At 44.5% G+C, this 19686-nt stretch overlaps 1 protein-coding gene and 1 long non-coding RNA gene across 5 annotated transcripts; one reads left to right on the top strand and one right to left on the bottom strand.

Annotated features, from left to right (window-relative positions):
- Positions 1–1069: 1069 nt before the first annotated feature.
- On the bottom strand, positions 1070–11270 carry LOC143843631 (uncharacterized). Of its 3 annotated transcripts, XR_013233625.1 has the most exons (5): positions 11175–11270; positions 10119–10166; positions 4681–4756; positions 3811–3877; positions 1070–3089 (listed from the first exon to the last, which is right to left on the bottom strand). It is a non-coding gene; the product is annotated as an uncharacterized LOC143843631 (long non-coding RNA). The 3 variants fall into 3 exon arrangements; XR_013233624.1 differs by lacking the exon at positions 3811–3877; XR_013233626.1 differs by lacking the exon at positions 3811–3877 and having other exon boundaries at positions 10119–10237; positions 11175–11247.
- Positions 8151–12535, top strand: NKX1-2 (NK1 homeobox 2). 2 transcript variants are annotated; one of them, XM_077350027.1, is made up of 2 exons: positions 8151–8774; positions 11202–12535. In XM_077350027.1, exons 1-2 carry the CDS (start codon positions 8423–8425, stop codon positions 11846–11848), a joined length of 999 nt encoding a protein of 332 aa, XP_077206142.1. In that variant the 5' UTR covers positions 8151–8422; the 3' UTR covers positions 11849–12535. The 2 variants fall into 2 exon arrangements, 1 of the variants encoding a protein (XP_077206142.1); XR_013233623.1 differs by lacking the exon at positions 8151–8774 and adding an exon at positions 9614–10057 and having other exon boundaries at positions 11202–11382.
- The last annotated feature ends 7151 nt before the right edge of the window (positions 12536–19686 follow it).

Here is a 19686-nt window from a genome sequence, read left to right as displayed (position 1 = left end):
GGGGGCTGGCATCTCTACTTGATCAGGCCTTGCAAACCATGGCTTCCTTGATCAAATCAATCCACTTTGTGTTGGGTCTTCTTCTGCTGCTGCCTCCAACTTTTCCTTACATTACTGTTTCTTGCAGTGACTCCTGTCTTTTCATAATATGACCAAAGTATAAGAGCCTCAGTTTAGTCATTTTCACTTCTAGGTATGATTTAATCTAGAATACACTTATTTAATTTCTTTGACCAAAAAACCTGTGCTCCAACAGCACATTTCAATGGAATCTATGTTCTTCTTATCAGTATTTTTCATTGTCCTATTGTACAGTTTTCATTTCCATAAATAGTGTACATTACTATATACATAAGTGCTGTCAAGTTGCAACCAATTTACGGTGACCCCAGCAAGGGATTTTCAAAGCAGAGATGGTTTGCCATTGCCTTCCTCTGCAGAGACTTCTTTGGAGGTCTTCTATCCAAGAACAGACGCTGCTTAGCTTCAGGGATCAGATGAAAGTGGCCTGTACGATGACACCTTCTCTCTCTTAGAATATATTCCAGGGTTTCATGAAACCTTGAGTTGCTTGAAGGCCCTGGAAGGGTTTTCTAAATGGGTGGGAGTTAATTATATATAATTTGTTAAATACTTATCAGGTGATATGACCATATGTGGCCATGTTGCCTGCCCCCTCTCCACAAATGGCCAGTGATGGGCTTGCAGGGAGTGGGAAAGGGAGGGGCCTGGGGGGGACATACACAGCTATGTTTCCCAACCATATTATGCACTATTGTGACCATTCTGGGGTTTCTCGAAGCCTGAAGAATATCGAGAAAGGCTAGCATATACTAAGATCTAAAATCCACGGCAGACAGCCTGTGAGGTAGGTGGGGCTGTGAGAGCTCTATGAAAACTGCTCTAAGAACTGTGACTAGCCCAAGGTCACCCAGCTAGCTGCACATACACCTGTTCTCTCACACAGATTTCACATGCAGCCCAAACTTATGCATAAAGCAAATCCCATGTGTTCACTGAACGTTTTTCCTAAAGAGACATGCATAAGGTTGCAGCCTCTGCTAAATTTCAGGTTGGATATACAAATACCTTAAAACCTCATTCATTGGTTGTGCAAAGAAGTGAACGGATCCTTACTGTTTTACGACTATGTGAGATTTTATCTTATGGTCAAACTCCTCATTCTTGATAAAATGCAGATGCTTTTTTTATTGTTAGCACAATCACTGGCGTGTCACAATTCAAGAGTATATGAGAAACACTGGAGAAGTTATAGTCCACTTGAAAAAAACATAAACACCAAGAAGGCTTGGAACCATTGATCTGGCTCAGTGCTCCAAGTCACTTCTTCTTCAAGATAATATCTACACTGTAAAATTCATTCTATAGACCCAGAAATAGATCAGGTTATTTAAAACAACACCACTAATGGTACAATATCTCAACTGTCCACACTGATTGGGAACATTGTCTTGGACAGCGTTATCAGTGCGGGACACCCGCTATGAATATTGATCCGGAGCTTGTAACAGCCATCACTTGCCATCAGGACAGGTCAGGGTTGAAACCCACCTAGCATCAAAGCAATTTAAAGACAGCACTCAGCCTGAATTTTAATGGCTGCCTGGGCTGCAACACAAACCCACTCCAGGCAGACTCTGTGTGTGTGTGTGTACTGGTGGCTTGACAGTACTTAAAGAAGCCCTTTAGCCCTGAAATTGATATTCTCAGGAGCTCTGCCTGTTTAATCTTTAAAAACTCAGTAGGCTAGAACAATTATTATGGTTAATTCACAAGAACATATTCTGCTGTGACATATATTACAGAAAGAAATTTCCAAGCTGGCGATGACAAAAAGCTTAATTCAGAACGAGTTCCCAGGTATAAAATCTTGTTTTTGTAAACTTATTTCTGAATTGGGTTTTTTTTCAGGGAGACAAACAAAGTCGTCAACCCACTACCTAATTCTTATATTTTATATACCTTATATTTTATATTTTGTCATATAATTTGGGTCTATTAGTATCAAAGGTCCATAAAGGTCCACTATCTTATAAATGACATATATATCAACAATCTTGGGTGCTTTTTTTCCTTTTAATTTAAGGACAAGTTTCAAAATTGTGACTATTTTGAAATAAAATCGGAATCCAAGCAAATGGGGACTTTAAAATATTGTTAACAGCAAGAATTCAGATACGAACTAGCCCTGATAGGGTGAGAATAATAGCAAATGGAAAAAAAGGACTTGCATAAACTAGACTAAGATCTAGGAGACTTGATGTCATATCTCAGACTGCCGTGATACTTGCTTGGAGACCTTCCAACATTACCTACTTCACAAGGTTGTTGTGAGGATAAAATGGAAGAATGGAAACCTATCTACACTGCCCTGAACTGGTTGGAGGAAGGATATGATAAACATGTATGTACTGATTTAGCATTTCTAGAGCAATCCATTTTACCACAATGCCTGAAGTCATATTTAACTATAACATAATTTCACTCTTTTATACAATGATCTAATGTAGGGGTAGTCAAACTGCGGCCCTCCAGATGTCCATGGACTACAATTCCCATGAGCCCCTGCCAGCGAATAGTCCATGGACATCTGGAGGGCCGCAGTTTGACGACCCCTGATCTAATGGATCCATAATTCAATTTGTATTTCAGTAATCTTTGCTAGGCATAATGTGGGCCCAGATTCTGTTCTTTACTTCCAGTGAGCTGTACTGCAATATATATTTTATTGCTTTACATTTGATCGCAATAAAAGCACACAGACGGTAGCTCTAGCAATAATTCATTTCAATGGGGCCAATTGCCATGTAAGGTGCTACTCAACATGAAAAACGGTGGTGGAGAACTACCCCAGGGAGAGGATTAATATATAGTGCCAGATAAATAATGGTTTGTGAGATTGCTCCCACAGACAATATTTATGTCACTTTCCAAAATCTCTTGCTGGTGAATCACATCATTTTTTGCCTATTATCCAATGTGGCTGAGGAAGAGAAACATGTCTTCATTCCGTTGGCTCTTCTTTTTGGTCCCTCTTTTTTTCTTTTCTGTATTCTTTCCTTTGATTTCTGTTTGGAAAAGCAGGTATGAGTCAAATCGTTTTTTCCATGTTTCCACCATTGCACTCACATATGCTGCATTTTATCATTCTGTATCCTGGTGATATGAACTCCCTGCATCAGGGATTCCCAGCCAGGGCGCCTTGGAGTCCTGAAACTCCATGAGAACTCCCCAGGGACTCCCCAGCCTTTCTCTTATATCTTGCCTTAAAGGACTCAGCCACAAACTATACCTAGCTTTGCAGTTAAAGCAGGTATCAGGCTGCTTCCATTGCCCTGGGGTGGCATTCTTGTGTGGTTACTGTGCCTGAGAAAGGGGGTGGAGCCTGGACCTTTACTCCTGCCTCAGACTGCCTCCTTTCTCCCCCCCCTCCCCAGTCCTCGGGTATGGCAGAGAGGTGTGGCCTGCGGACATCATTTAACACCTAGTAAATTAAAATCATTGAGCCTCTTGTGGCACAGGGTGGTAAGGCAGCTGACATGCTATCTGAAACTCTGACCATGAGGCTGGGAGTTTAGTCGCAGCAGTCGGCTCAAGGTTGACTCAGCCTTCCATCCTTCTGAGGTCGGTAAAATGAGTACCCAGCTTGCTGGGGGGTAAAACGGTAATGACTGGGGAAGGCACTGGCAAACCACCCTGTATTGAGTCTGCCAAGAAAAGGCTGGAGGGCGTCACCCCCAAGGGTCAAACATAACTCGGTGCTTGCACAGGGGATACCTTTAGCTTTACCTTTAAATTATAATCAACATCTCAAATGTACCAGTTGGAATAGCAGGATATGTACTAGGTCTCGTGGCTGTAAAACAAAGCCATGCATGTCTCAAGATTAGGAACATCCATCTGAAGTCAAAGCCATGTGACTTTTACTGGTTCCCAGTTATTTATATCAGTGGTCCCCAACCCCTGGGCCGGGGACCAGTACTGGTCCGTTGATCAGTCAGTACCAGGCCACGGCTCCTCCTCATCCTCCTCCCTGGCTGCTGCCTCGGAGGCTGCCCTGCCACTCTGTCGCCGGCTCACCTTTGGTGCTCTCCAGTGGCCGCCATGGCTGGGGCTGCCCCTCGGCATGGCAGCTGCTGCTGGCAGCGCCCCCCAGCGGGCGGCGGGAAGTCAGGGGCGCTGGCAGGAATGCAAGTGGAGCAGGGACTCAGGTGGCGGCGAAGTCCCTCGGCAAAAGACTACCCCCCCACCGGGCCTCAGTAAAATTGTCAAATGTAGACCGGTCCACGGTAATAAAAAGGGGACCACTTATTTAGATAACATATGACAAACATAGTGGTTTTAACCTGCATTTCTTAGCCTATTTATTTTTGTTATTCAACGCTGGCCTCTCTCACTGAACCTTGGATTGCAAAGTAAGTCAATGCAATCAACAGGATGGGGTATCCAATAAGCAATATAATAGGATCAGGACTGTAGAAACCCAAACAGAAATCAGAAACAAAGCTGAAAAATAAATTAGTATTAACATGAAACAACTCCGCCAAATTTATACAGTACTATAACTCATTTATTAGCAGAGAGCTCAGTATAGTCTACAGTTGCTTTCCTTTTATTAAAGCATCTTCCTGAAACATTGCTATGATACAGCCCTCTTACCTTGGTAAAAATGTCTTCCTGAATAATTCAGTTTTTCATAGTTTACGGAAAGCCTTCCTGACTTCATCAGGCAAGCCTATAAGGTGGGACCATAACAGAGAATACATGACATATACATTCTACATGTTAATGCATACACCCGTCTCTAAGAAACTAAGACCAGTATATATGGATAAAGGCAAAGTTAAAAATCACATGATCAGCTGTACATGTACTAAATTGAACATGAGAATTATTCACTGCAATTTGTCAATAGGGTTAATGATGCATACTTTACAAGGCCAAGGGACAATAAAGATGGAGGTAATCATCCCAAGCAGCAGACAGTTTATGACTCAGACTCCAGCCATCCCAAGCAGTTACACCCTTCTATGTCCATTGACTACATTTGACTTAGAAGGACATGACTCTGTTTAGGACTGCACTGGAAAGGTTTCAGAGGGTAACCTAAAAAGTGCTTGGATTAACTTTGTGACAACCAAAAGAAGGCAAGAAGGTTTGGGATGTGAAATCCTAGAGGAGTATGCCCCTTTACAAGAGTCATTTACGAAAGCAGCCTTAATACCCTAATACAATTAGTTGATTTTTTCCTAGTCAACTATTGTGCATTAACTCTTATCCCATTCTTCCATAGCAAAACAGAGAACTGCAAGGCAATTGTTAACTTTTCTGTGCTGTTTTGAGAGGAAACTAGTATTTTGTGTGTTTGTGGTTGGGAGAGTCTTCTAATTTGCCTTTTTTAAAATGACAGACCCATGATATGGCCTGTATTGTAACCCATGGGGGTGGGGGGAGGCAGGCAGATGGCATTTTGTTCCTAAACTTCTCCAGATCAATGAGGACCTTTGAAATTCTCTGGTCTTTCAAGATCTAGATGCCTCAGCCTACCTAGCCTTTCAAACTAGAATGCGCATTTGTAGTCAATGTATTTTACTACTGGGGTTTCTTGATGGCAATTTCAAAAATAGGCCTTCTCTTCTGTTGCAAATTGGTTTTCAGTCAAGGGGCAGGCCTGTAGCACCATGGGGGACATTCACTTCCTTGGAAACCCACACTATCAAAGGAAGAAGATGGGTCTCAGGCTTTTGCTTTCAGAGTCTTCTGATGCATATTCAGAATCAGCAAATATGGACTAGTTTACATTTAATGCATGTAAACTCCTCCTTTTATGGAGCATCAAAACAATTAGATGCTGACCCTCTCTTTTTTTCACTCTATTAACAGTGCATAGAGATATTGTTCATATAAGGAATGCTGAGTACATAAAGTAGATAAGCAGTTACTCCAAAAGGAACCAATGTGGTCTAAGGAATACTTCGTTCAACAAGTTCCTGAGAGAGCAGAGTTCACCTGTTTTGGTGACACCATCTATGCTGCTCTCTCAGCATCATTTTTCACATTAAAAACATGAACAAAAGTGACTTTTTCAAAGAACTGTACTGTGAGAGTACAAGAGAATACAGTTCATGAAAACTTTATTAAATAAAAACATTAGAATAATTCCAAATTATATTTTTGCTAACATAGCCAATCTGATTTCCCCTCACATTTTTCTTTATATTGCTTTGAATATGTACTCCTTGAAATGCTTAAAAATATTTAAATGCCCATGTTGAAAAATTCTAGCAATTAATTATTTAGGATATCATCCCTACCAGTCTTCTGGTGTAGACTTTTTGGTTAGCTCAATATATGAATTTACCAAAGCAGTTTGTTTACAGTTGCTCCCAAATATAGTTACTGAGAGCAGAGAAATTTCAATACTTTTGTTTCCTATATTACATAGGGAATCTATGGGAGGGGTGTTGAGAGGGCATTTCTTGACCAGAAAGGCAATTACAAATGTGCTGGAGCATTTCTGTTTCACCCAGCTAAGGGAGGATGCCTGTGATGTTTATCAACTGCATTTGTACCAGCTGCCTAGGATAAGTTTTAGCCTCTAACATTTGCCAAATTAAAACAAACAAGTGCCCCCCCCAAAGGCTAAATAACATCTGAGCCTGGCCTTTTTCAACCTCTTGACCATAGCAGAACACCTGAAATATATTTCAGGATTCAAGGAAGCCCAGAGGCTAAGCCTATACAGCGACAGGGGAAGTAGGCTCCAGTGACATCTAGTGATGTCTGCAGCCATCTGACCTTCTGGGAAAGGCCATGTAACCCCTGGGGACCTCTTGTGTAACCCCAGGGTTCCCCAGAACCGTGGTTGGGAATCCCTGTCCTAGGCAGTATGAACAGGAAAGTAGTCTTTTTAAAATCTATATCTTGCTTTTCTCCCTGATTAGGGACCAAAATCTTTATTGTGTACCTCCCCCTCCACATCCTCACAACAACCTGGTGGGGTAGGTTTGGCTGAGAGATTGGGAGGGGCCCAAGGTTATTCATCAGACTTCCGATTCAAATCCAGACATCCCAGGTCTTATTCTAACGCTCTAACCACTGCACCCAAACAAGCCTGGTGACTTCTATGTTTATGTAATCCTAAGCATCTTTACTCAGAAGTAAAGATTAGGTACATTTCAACACAGAACAATGTTTGGGTCCAGTGGCACCTTTAAGACCAACAAACTTAACTCTAGGTATAAATTTTCACATGAAAGCTTATACACAGAATTAAACTTTGTTGGTCTTAAAGATGCCACTGGACTCAAATTACACCTGAATTACTTCAACAGGTTATTCAACCTTAATGGCTGTATAACATTTTCATATGGCACTCTGGTGATCCCTTTGAGCCAGAATAGTGTAGTGATTACAGTATAGCAGGGGTAGTCAACCTGTGGTCCTCCAGATGTTCATGGACTACAATTCCCATGAGCCCCTGCCAGCGAATGGGAATTGTAGTCCATGAACATCTGGAGGACCACAGGTTGACTACCCCTGCAGTATAGGACTAGTTAAAATTTCCACTATGGGACTCAGCACTGGAATTTATGGATAACAGTGCATCTGGACTTGTTAAAGGCTGCAAATTGCCTGGAGGCAAAAAAACAACAACCCCAAAACAAAACAAAACCTCCTGTTGTTTAAGAGAGATGCCAAAAAGATTTATTTACTTTTCTTATATGAAAACCTTCAGTTGTCCATTTCCATACATTAAGCCCTTATTAAAAGAATACAACACTTTTCTCCAGGTCTGTTGGCAACGCAAGAGCATGTACAGATCTCTTCTCCCCTCCTCCTTCACAATGGACTAAGTCTACACAAACTGGAATGTGTGTTTGGAGAGGGTAACAAGGACCTGACATATTTCCTTTCTGGGATGAAATTCTGCCTGCTCCATTGTGAGAATACAGACCTGGTGCTTTATACTTTAAAAACCAACGGTATTGCTTCGACTTTGCAGGAGTCATTAATAAAGTATCTATAACAGGGAGAGTTTGATCGACTCCCAAGGGAACAAATAAATGCTCCCCTCCCATTCTTACCCCTATGCCTCATTTATTACAGGAAACTCGTTTCACTGGCAGTTCATACCCTACAGCTGGAGCTGAGCAAAAAAGCTGCAATCTCCATCGATTACAAGGATGTGATCTTCTCCACGTGTTAAGGCTGGCTGGTAGATTTTTTTAAAAAAGGAAAGCACCAATAGTAGGTACATCACCCTCTCCTTTTCATCCCAGCCTTCAGCTTGTCATGCCTGGATCCTCCCCCCCCATCACAGCGGAGAATCCCCTTCCCTCTAGAAGAGCATCTCTGAAGTACAAGCTGATTGCATCCAAGGGGGGCCCTCCTGCCTCTTATGGACAGCCTCCCCCTGGGATCAAGCCAGGCATCCTCTCCTCAGCAAAGCTGGCTCTTCACCTGGCAGTGCATTTGCTGCAAGCCCTGGACAACTGCAGATCTCTCCAAAGCTCGAAGGCGGGGAATGCTGGACTGTCAGGGCAGTGGGGCCAAGGGGGCCCCCCTCCACACTAAAATCTCCTTCTCCATCTTGGACATCCTGGATCCTCAGAAATTCACCAGGAAAAGCAATCCGGCAGCAGGGAGAAGGGAGTGCATCCCACACGCAGGACAGCAGGATAAAAGTTTGGGAAGAGTTGCGGCAGAAAGAAATTCAAGCCACCAGAGAAATAAGCTACAGGCATATCATGGTAGGCAATGCATTCCGATTTGATTTGATTTGCAGCAAGGGTGTTGGTTGTTGTTAGAAAATTCCTCAGTTGATTCATTCATGGCAATGAATAAGAGAGCAGTCAAATGTTGAGAAATATTGTCCTGCTGGATTAATTTATTTAAAAAGCCAACAACAATCACTTGGTTAGGTTTCATCATCCCAGCCTAGCAGTTTGACCCTACTTAAATTTAGGACAATATATGAGACATGTCCTGGATTACTGTGTCTAATACAGCTGCTGCTGCAGCAACTTTATTTAGAACCCAGGATATGCTGGACCCCCTATAGCAATGCAGAGTTTGCAGTCAGCAGTGGTACTTGAGAGTACAGGGCTGTGGAATGCTGCTGAAGTTGGCTTGAATTTAGTTTGCCAGATTAGTGTGTGGCAGAATGTAAGGAAGCTACTTTGAAGAGCCACCGAAATCATAGCAGGCGAGCAAAACTTCAACGGGTCCGCATCATCCCTTTCTTAACAAAGAGATGCGAAGGAGCTTGCGGTCTCCCCACCCTTCAGTTCTCACAGGATCCCTTTAGCAATTGCATAGCAGGCAGAAAGTCAGCAGGTTAAGCATTTCGGTTTGTTTGGTTTTGTTTGGGGGCCTGAAGAAATGAGACCAACTTTGCTCACTGCATTTCCACCTTTCACAGCAACCAATGGAAAACCAAGCTACCATGCCAGAGGGGTGGGAAAAAAAATGGGGACAGCGTCCCTTTCCATCCAGGCTCCTTTTCCAACCAGGGCTCCATCCGTGCTCTCAGATCCCAGATCGGAGCCTCGGCGGTCAGAAGGGTTTAGGAGCGGAGGCTTGAGCTCAAGACTAGAAGGGCGCTCCCCTCTTTTTAGGATCCGGCTGTCGGGAACGCAGCAGCCTCCGGCTCAGCTGCCGCGTCCTCCCCTCCCGAGCCAGACTTCGCGTTCGGGGAGGTCAGGGGCTGGCCGGCTCGGCGGAGTTCCCCTTTAAGAGGCCGCGCAGGAAAGGGAAGCGAGGGAGGGGGGGCAGCCAGCTTCGCGCCGGCCTCGGGCGGAGTCCCGGCTGAGCTTGCAGCGCCCCCCAAGCCTGGTGGGAAAGCGCAAGTCCGCCGCCCGCAATTGTTTTCGGCTCAGCCTCGCCTGACGGGCCTGATTGGCACCGCGACGCGCCAGGCAAAGGACAAGCGAGATAATTGTTCCTGCCGTCTCCCCACAAGAGGATGCCTTCGCTCCCCCTTGATCGATAACCTATTACCGACTCCCGCGTATCTCCTTCCCGCAGCTTGCAGGTACCGACTTCAAACCTCTTTCCCCCCCGCCTGATCCTAATATTGTTCGATTAAAACTTACCTTTAATAGATGACATCTATCGATCCGCCCCTTCACAAATCTGAAACTCTATTAGGACGGCAGGGGAAAGGAGATGGAAAAGACCGGGGAAGGGGAGGGGGAGGGGAGAGGATTTACAGCTGTTAAAAGAAAAACTTTAGTAACTTATTTTTTTTTAAAATGCTGTCACAGAAATCTATTTCTGTTATCACCTCCCCCCCCCCCCCAAAAAAAAAAAAGGTTTCGGAGTGAAAATTCTCTTGGAAAGGACGACCTGGAAATGTCGTAAGACTTTCTTCTACGGGATGACAAGCTTTGTAAGAAGGCATTCATTCATTCATTCATTCATTCATTCATTCATTCATTCATTCATTCATTCATTACGCATCCCGTGCTTTTTTTCGCCCACTTGAAACGCATCGATGGACGAACTCTGAAGCTGTTCCCGGTACTTCTGAATAGCAAAGGGATTTTAAACGAGGGAGACGGTGAGAGATAGGAAGCCGGCCTAGACAGGTCTCTTCGGGAGTAAATCACGTGTTATTCGAAGGACTTGCTCCCAGGAAAGCGCCGTTAAGAGCCCATCATTCTTTCATTAAACTCACAGACACTCGGTCCATCTTTATGGAAAGATGGTTTGCCCCACTTTTAGACTTGGTAAGCAGTCTCGGGGGAAAGGCACTCTGTGCATGCTCAACTACACTTATGAATGAACGTTTTTGTTATGATTAATTGAAGGGTAATCGTTCTAATCCCTCCGCCTGTGGCACGAAGCTGCAGAGATGCCTTAAGACGGGGTCCTCTGGGGTCACAACTGGAAAGGCAAGCGCACGGTGCGGGGGTGCACAAACCCTGGCCACTCCACCATAGCGCGAGGGAACCTAGCGGGAAAGGCCGGGGGAAAGCAGGCTGCCAGCTAAGCACCCGCGCCTGTCTGTTTGGGCCCTGCTTGATGCAGATCCCGTGGAAAGGCTCCGCTTCCGGGGAGGCCAATAGCCCTTGCGGGGCTCCGCCTCGCCCCGGCCGGTCGTTGCGTGTGTGGGAAAGGCATCCTGGGCCTCCTTCTACCCCCCTGACCTGCGCTCCTCTCTGTGTGTCTTGCAGATGCTGCCGGCCAAGCAGAGCTCCCGACGGCCGCCTCGGAGGCAGCGGAGCAAAAGGAGGAGGAGCCGCCAGGCCGAGCCGGGACCTGCTTAGCCCCCGCGGCTGCGTCCGCTGCGCTTCCCTCGCCTGACTTCCCGGCTTCCTCGTCGTCGGAGCTGGACGAGCCCGGCTCTCCGCCGGCAGCCAAGCGACGGCGGGCCGAGCCTAGCTGCGCCAAGCCTCGGCGGGCCAGGACGGCCTTCACCTACGAGCAGCTGGTGGCCCTGGAGAACAAGTTCCGCGCCACGCGCTACCTGTCGGTGTGCGAGCGCCTCAACCTGGCCCTGTCGCTCAGCCTGACCGAGACGCAGGTCAAAATCTGGTTCCAGAACCGAAGGACCAAGTGGAAGAAACAGAACCCCGGCGTGGAAAGCACGGCACCGCCGGGGAGCAACGCTCTGCCCCCGGGAGGAGGGGGGCCCGAGGGCAGGCCCAGCCCGCCGGGCCCCAGCACCCTGGCCTACCAGACTTTCCCCTCCTACGCCTCTGCCAATGTCTTGTTCCCAGCAGGGGCTCAGCTCCCGCTCCCCACAGCTGTGGCAGGGGGGCCCTTCCCTCCCTTCCTTGGCCCCACCTATTTGGCTCCCTTTTATACCCCTCACCTATAGAAGGTCACTGGCCTTGCAGAGCATCCAGCTGTGCCCCCTGCAGGGGTGGTGGTGGGCGGAAGGAGACTAACAGACTCTTTTGTGTTGAAGCAAAGAAAGGAAGAAAAGAACCCTGCATTTTACCATGTCTGCTCATGTGCTCTTTTACTAGGAGTATGCCAACTGTTCTGCCACGGAGTGTTCGCCACTCCCCAGGTGCTTTTAAGAAACAAACACACATTGCCTATGTTTGGAAAAATTATATTTTCTTTTCCCCATGAGACTCTGCAAAAAGCAACAGCTCACTGAAGCTTGGCAGTCGAGTGACTTTCAATACAAGAAGGTGCATTTACAAATGACAACAGATACACACTGATATTTATATAACATAACTGATGGCTGGCATACAGAGAATGGGAGAAGACACCAATCTTATGGATTTAACAATGAGCAAAGGGCACCTAAGGCTGGGGCTCTTCTTTCTCGTCCCTGTAACCTTCAAGCTGTGTGCTGCTGAGCCACTCCCCCCCCCCTCTTAGATTTGCTAGCTGCTGGCCGGGGCTGATGGGTGGGGGCCTCTGCTGCATGACCCTAACTGACCATTACATTCGTTTCAGGACAGCAATGCAGGATGGGTTGTGAGTGTGGAATATGCAAAACGTAGGTTGGAAGCAAATACAGTATTTTAATAAAATGTGCATTGTACTACGCCATGTTTGCATCTTCAAGCAAATGTTCTCAAGGGGTGGGTCAAGGACCACCAGAGGGCAGCATGGTCATCAAGGAAGGGTGGATAAACATGCAGCTGCATTTTGCAGTCCCATCACAACATCCGTATAAAACAGCATAGGGTTCTCTGCACACAGGACCATGTTTCTGCACAAGGTGTAAAAATATATCACTATATACAAGTAATGCATAGCCTGTGGCTGGTGTTATATTACATCCCAGTTGAACAGAGTGTCTGCCGTTTACAGGCCTGTATGTAACGCCTTCTTAACTCCTGTTGCTGTGCCCCAGAGCCTAGCTTTCAGCATGCTGGTGATCATCCCTTAAGGCAGAGGTCAAGTGATAAAAAATATGACATATTCTGAATCCCAGGATATCTTTGAGCCTTAGTATTCAGCTGGACAAACAGCCAAACCATGCCCAGAATACCTTGAAGGGTGATCTGCTGTGGGCTATTCAGAATGCAGACCCTACAGGAAGGCTGCTTTATTTTGGAAGCCTTTGATCCTTAACAAAGACAGTTCTTTTAATTGGGTGTTCTGGGAGTCACTGACTCTAAACCTTTGCCTGTGGAGACCTACCTAATTTTAACATTGTTCAGACTCCAACTGCTGCTGACCTCAAACTCCTACCTCCTTCGTTGTCTTCTACTCTGTTCAAGTGTGTTTTAAATAGTGCATCCGTATATTCCCCCTGTTCATTCTTTTGTTTAGGTATAGCAGTTTTGATAGCATTATTTTCCCCTTATTTCCAGTTTTGGACTGGAGTCTTGTGGCACCTTAAATACTGATGGATCTATTTTGGCACAAGGTTTTGTGAACTGCAGCCCACTTTATCAGTCACAATAGAAGTTATTCTGAGGATGTGTAGAGGGAGAAATAGGTGGCCCAGGGGTCCATGAAACATGAAGTTCAAATGTATACAAGTAAGAACAGTAAGCATTCACAACACTGACCTGTTCATTCACAGTTAGGGATCAGATCTTGAATACATTTGAGCTTTACATAGAAATGAAATGGGTTTTGATTCCACTGTTTATGATTTGATTGTTCTCTGTACTTATTTCTGTGCATATTATGGCTATCTTCAGGCTTGGAGAAAAAATGTCCTGTCTCTAATAGAGGTTTAATATGTGGAAATGGGCAGCTGAAGCTTTCATGGCATCACCTGGTAAATAACATTCCTTTAATCCTCTATTAAGAAAAGATATTTTCTTCCAGGCCATTGGGAATTCTGTCTTAACCAACAATAACACTTCATACATGTGATGAAATGGAATCGAATTCATGAAAACATGGCACAATTATTCTCCTTACTCTTTAAGATGTTATAAGACTTTACTTTGTTCCATCAGATTCTTTCCTCTCCCCTGTGGAAAAACTGTGAATCTTTCATCCTTGCTCCCTGAAAAATTGCTTTAAAATTTAACCCTTTTGCCCTCTAGTGGATAGCCCTATGGCTGCACATAATGCATTCTCCAATTCTTTCTTCAGTTCTTATTGGACAGTCAACAACACAGTAGGATTAGGGTTACCAAACTGGAAAACAATGCACACAAAAAACTGTCTAAAGCATGCCATGCCATGATGCAAAAAGTAGAAAGGTAGAAGCCAATGCAGTAAAAGGAAGATGATGCACAAAATAAACACTGTAGTTGTTTTTTATATGCCGCTTTTCTCTACCAGGAGTCTCAAAGTGGCTTACAATCTCCTTCCCTTTCTGCTCCCCACAGCAGACACTTGGTGAGGCAGTTGAGGCTGAGAGAGCCCTAATATTACTGCTCTGTCAGTACAGCTTTATCAGTGCCATGGCGAGCCCAAGGTCACCCAGCTGGCTGCATGTTGGGGAGCAGGGAATCAAACCCAGCTCGCCAGATTAGAAGTCTACACTCCTAACCACTACACCAACCACAACACCACTACACTTCATTTTTCTTATATAAGCAATGTCTTCAGGGGTTCCACTATATGAACTATTATCTGAGGAAGTGTACTAGAACACAAAAGCATATATCTTGACTAAAGATTTGTTGGTTTTAAAGGTGCCGCTGGACGTATACTTTGTATTGCTGCTTCAGACCAACATGGCTACCCTCCTGAATCTGTTCCGCTATATGACTGTTTCAATTTCTCTCCTTTTGCAGAATTGCAAATATAGGGAGACCTTCCTGACTCAGGCAGGGTGTTCCACAAGGCGGGTAACCACTACCAAGAGCGTATACAAATGGAGAGTTGCTGCTCTGACCCATTTGCAGGGTGGCACCTTCAGAAGGTTTTGTTCAAGTGAGTGAAGCTATCACACTGGAACATAGCAGCGTGGCAGTCCTGCATTCCTTTTTTTAGAAAAACAAGTACTTGCTTGGCCAGAAGCCTGTGTCATGTGAATATCAAGATCGTTAAGCTGCAAGACAATCCAATTCAGGTGGGTAGCCGTGTTGGCCTGAAGCAGCAGAACAAAGTTTGAGTCCAGTGGCACCTTTAAGACCAACAAAGTTTTATTCTGGGTATATTTGAAAGTCACATGGTGACTTATCAGCTGCAGTTCTAAGCATAATAAGACAAGACAAAAGATTTACTTTTATATAAATATGCTTAAGATCATTTTGTCAGTCTAGCCTAATAAAGCTAGGCTTTCCTAGTAAATAGCTTAGGATTGCAGGCTTTATCACCTCCCACAGTCTGGTGCTTTCAACACCTGTAACGTGTGTATCAAATACAGTTTTAGATCTAGCTGTGACTGAAGTGCAAAAGCTGGGACGTACCACTTCATGGTTGTAAGGGGTCAACAGAATACTGTTCAGAATACTGAATAACTGCATAAACTTTCATACAAAAATAGTTTCCTGCAAAAAATTTCCTTTTGCAGAACAGAAAACTCATTTCACATAGAGATGTTGGGGATGGAGAGAATGGAGAAAAACTAGGTCATTACACTGTAAATTAGGATATAGAAGACATACATAACTACCATTCAAACAATCACAAAACCATGGAGTGTGTGTGTGTTGGGGGAATCCCTATATTTGTTCCAGAATTTGAAAAAAAGGGACACACATGAAGGTTGCGGAACCAGATTAGTTATTGTGCTTAACATTCTTTAAAGACTTTGTGTTATAGTTGATACTTCTCAATAATCAAGGGGGGGGGATGCAAAGGGAAGGTATTTGACTGGAGGGGAGCATTATTTGGTTCTTGGAGAATGTCTGGAATTTCTTGCACGGATTGTGTGTATACAGTTTGTTTTTCCACCCCAGGAAGCCGAATGTATTTAACCACAGTTGCCCTTTGTAAATTGGCTGTTCGACATTGCAAAATGGTCTCAGTTTTAGAGCCAAGCTCAATGAAATGCAGGATATTGTGACTGGACTGCCTGACATTCCTAGCTGATTTTTTTAAGCATCCAGGGATGGAGGTTGAAGTATGTGTGTGCACGTGCTAAATGAGCACAATACAGACATTTCCCAGTGATTTCCTTATATACTCTACTTTGAGTCATGCTTCAGGTGCTTGCACTGTTAATGTTCACTGACTTGTGCCCTCACAAGTTGAGAGAGCATGTCGCTAGCTGGATGCAATTTAGGGCCAGATTACACATGGTTTGACTTCTCTTGGGAGGAGGAAGCTGGAAAATCCCCCTCCTTCATAATTTCCTCGTACTGTGTTGTACGTAGAGCTTATAATGCAGCTCTTCCACCATGTGTAGGCAGTTTCCACACCAGCACTGATCTCTGTCAGTGTTCAGTCCTGGAAGGAAAGTACAGTTTAAACATGCAAAGAGTTGTTAAGCACCAAGGTGCTTAAAAGAATAAAATAGTTTTAGTATGAAGAAAAACAAATTTGTATAGAAAGAGAAAGGAGAGACCTAACTGTTCTAAGTGTTGTCTGCTGTCATTCTTCTGTTCAACTGTCGTTCTGGAGGCAAGCAGGGAGGAAGAGGGCCCAAAGGAGCAGGACGCCTCCAAAGAGCCATTCGGGACATTGGAGGAGATTATTTGAAAAACAGCAGGGATTTCTTGATCTGACTGCTAAATACACATCTCCTCTGATGCCCCCTGCAGGATACTCTTTATATTCTGCTCAGTCATGCACACTGCAGACTTTGCATATTACAACACTATCAACATGTCTGAATCAAATGACAGGAGCAGCATGGAGAAGGCATCATGCACAAAGACCTTTGGACTGTTTCCTCAGGCTAACAGGCACTGTGTAGATTGGCCCTGAAACCTAGTTTCCTCTCTTTCAAATATTTGCTCCTCTTCTTTGAAAAAAGAAATGCATTTCCCCAGCGCGTGATCTCAAGGATGGTGAAAGATGAACACTGTTTTATGTTAAACAAGTACCTTAGTTTATAGCATCCAAGATATTGCACAGTATGTATTGCTCTTCCAGTGCCAGTATGTTTTGTGTGCACTTAAACCAATGGATAAGATAGCATTCTTAACAGCATGCTGAAGGTCTAGATAATATCAGGACTGATCCCTCGGTCATGTTGCAGAAGAAGCCTCCTTGTGATGTCAATCTGAGCCTGTCTGGACAAGGATTTCAGGAAGGCTGATTGGCAGCTTTCAGGGGTGTACACAGCTGCTGGAGCTGAGATGTTCAAAAAGTATATTTTCTTATACACGGCCAAATGCTACAGGCAGGGCTGAAAGGTCCCTCTGAACTCTTATACATCAAGGGATGCATGAATCATATTTTTGTGTGTGTTTACTTGGGTAGTATTTACACACAGAAGAGGTATATAGAGAGAGTCACACATACAAAGCCTCTCTCAATCCTGCTCAAAGCATCTTCAGCAATAGTCTTTTCCTTCTGTTGACAGGGCTACAGAATACTGTAGCCCTGTCAATACTTAATACTAAGTTTTCTCTGTGGGTAGAATCACAGCCCCCTCCTCCTGTTTTGAGCTGACGGGTGCTCTGCTCTCATGGACTTTTCCACATGATTAGTTTTGAATGCAGAAAATGCACAGCTATTGCTCAGTTGTCAAACAGGATCTGAATGTCTTCCATCAAAGCAATGTGGTTGTAACTCCTGCATTAAGAGGGCTCTGGATATCTTTCCTTTTGTAGGTTTTGTTGCTGGGGGGGCGGGGGAGAATGTCCTGACTACCTGAACAACAATTTCTTTTTTTGTCAGGAGAGTGTAGCTTCCCAGTTTTATTACAAAAGTGAAGATTTTGTTGTTAAATATAGGTTGTGGTTGTTGGGAATGTCATGGGCACCTACTAGACCTTGCTTCTGTAACATTGCTAGTGATAAATGACACAAGTCCCCTCCCGCCCCTGACACACTGCAATAAATATATGTGATAAATATGTCTAGAGGCTGAGTATTCCCTTCCTATAGGGTTGACAGGTCCCTCCCTGGGTACCAGCAGGGGATGGGAGGATAGGACTGCAAGATCTAGGTTGGGAAACTCCTAGAAATTTGGGGATGGAGCCTGGGGGAGGGCAGGGAACAGTGTGGTGCAGTGCCATAGAGTCCACCCTCCAATGCATCCATTTCCCCCAGGCCAATTGATCTCTGGAGATGAGCTATAAAAGCAGGGGGAAGCAAGAGAAAATGTTCAGACCTGTTGGTGAAAAGTTATGGAAATAAACAATGAAAATCAACCGTATAAGGCTGCCGGATTCATCAAAAGGCAGGATAACATATACCTTCAGACAGTCCAGGTTCTTATACTACTGAGAGCTTGCTAAAACATGTCTTTCTTCAAGCCTTAAGGCAAAATAGCAGTATCCCCTATTCAATCTGGCAAGTTTACTAAGATTGTTTTTAATGAACCAGCTTCAAACACTATGCCAGATTGGGGTATTTCCTTGTCTGCATTTACAGGAAAACTCTGGGGAAACTCTGACTGTTTCCGTACAGAGGGGTAAAATATGTGTGGCCTCCTGCTTGCAAATGTGGGGTGTTAAACCTCGCATTTGCAGCCTTCCATATGGGAGACACCTTTCCACGTTTTCCCTCTGCCCCATCATGGCTTTTTGCCTCTGGATGAGGCTGCAAGGGAAAAGAAGTCAAGCTTCTCTCCCCCCACCCTCCCACTCCTTGGCTTGTCATTCACAGCAAGCCACCAATCATAGCACAGCGGTTCTCTTGTGGACTGAAACCTTCTTCCCCCTGAGCCCCCAAATTAATTTTTTTAAAGGCACTTCCACGTTGCTATGCAGTAATGCCACAACACAGAAGCATTTTTAATATAAAATTAACACTTCTGTGTTGCTATGGAGAAACACCAGAACAATACAGCATTTCCCCCACTTGGGGATATGTGGTGTTTCAAATTCTATTTATGTCTGGGGAGATATGTGAGAAACTGGAAATAGTAACTGGATCTCAATGAGTGATTGTGTGTGAACAGTAGGCTTAAAAACAAAGCTCGTGCACATCTGGATGATCGGGAGAGGGTTGCTTCATCATGCACCCCCCCCTTTATGTTAATTCCCCTCCTCCAGAAAACACAAACTGGACTGTGCTTTGCCTGCCTGATCCCAAAAAGGCCATTTACACTTTAAAGAAGATTTTATTTTACCTTTTACAAAGTATATTTTGCAGTCTCACAGGAGCGTGAGCCTCGCCATTAAAAAAAAAAAACTCGGAGCAGGAAATGGAGAGGGAAGGGTAGGTACAAGGGTGGGACAATGCTAGCAAGACTGTTGCGTGTTTCCATGCCATACAGGGTTGCCCTTGAATGCTCACTGATGGGACGTGAGATAAAAAGTGGCAAATCCAGTTTTGGCGATTTCCCTCATCCCAAGGCAAATTTGGCCAAAACTTGAGTCATCCCCTGGACAGCCTTGGGATGCAGGTGTCATCATGTGGAGGGGGCTCTAAAACCCACCAGCAACCAGATGCTGTCCAGAGGTAGAGTCCTTGTGTGGAAACCGTCTGATTTTTTTTGGTTTAGTATTAAACACTGCAGTTTACTTGACTGCTAGGGTGTCCATAGGCCTGCAAGAAAAAGCCCTGCCCCTTTAATAGTGGCTTAGATCATATTTATACGTTACTCCTATGATGTGAAAAGCTTGGCATTTCCTACCTATAAAAGAGACAGGGCATTTTCCCAAATGTAGATGACTACATTACACATATGAAACAGAACCTTAAAATATATGTTCCTTGG

The sequence above is a fragment of the Paroedura picta genome, chromosome 8 (genome assembly GCF_049243985.1).
Source record: "Paroedura picta isolate Pp20150507F chromosome 8, Ppicta_v3.0, whole genome shotgun sequence".
NCBI lineage: Eukaryota > Metazoa > Chordata > Lepidosauria > Squamata > Gekkonidae > Paroedura > Paroedura picta.
The sequence above is the reverse complement of the archived record's forward strand: the minus strand, read 5'-3'. Positions and strand labels throughout refer to the sequence as shown.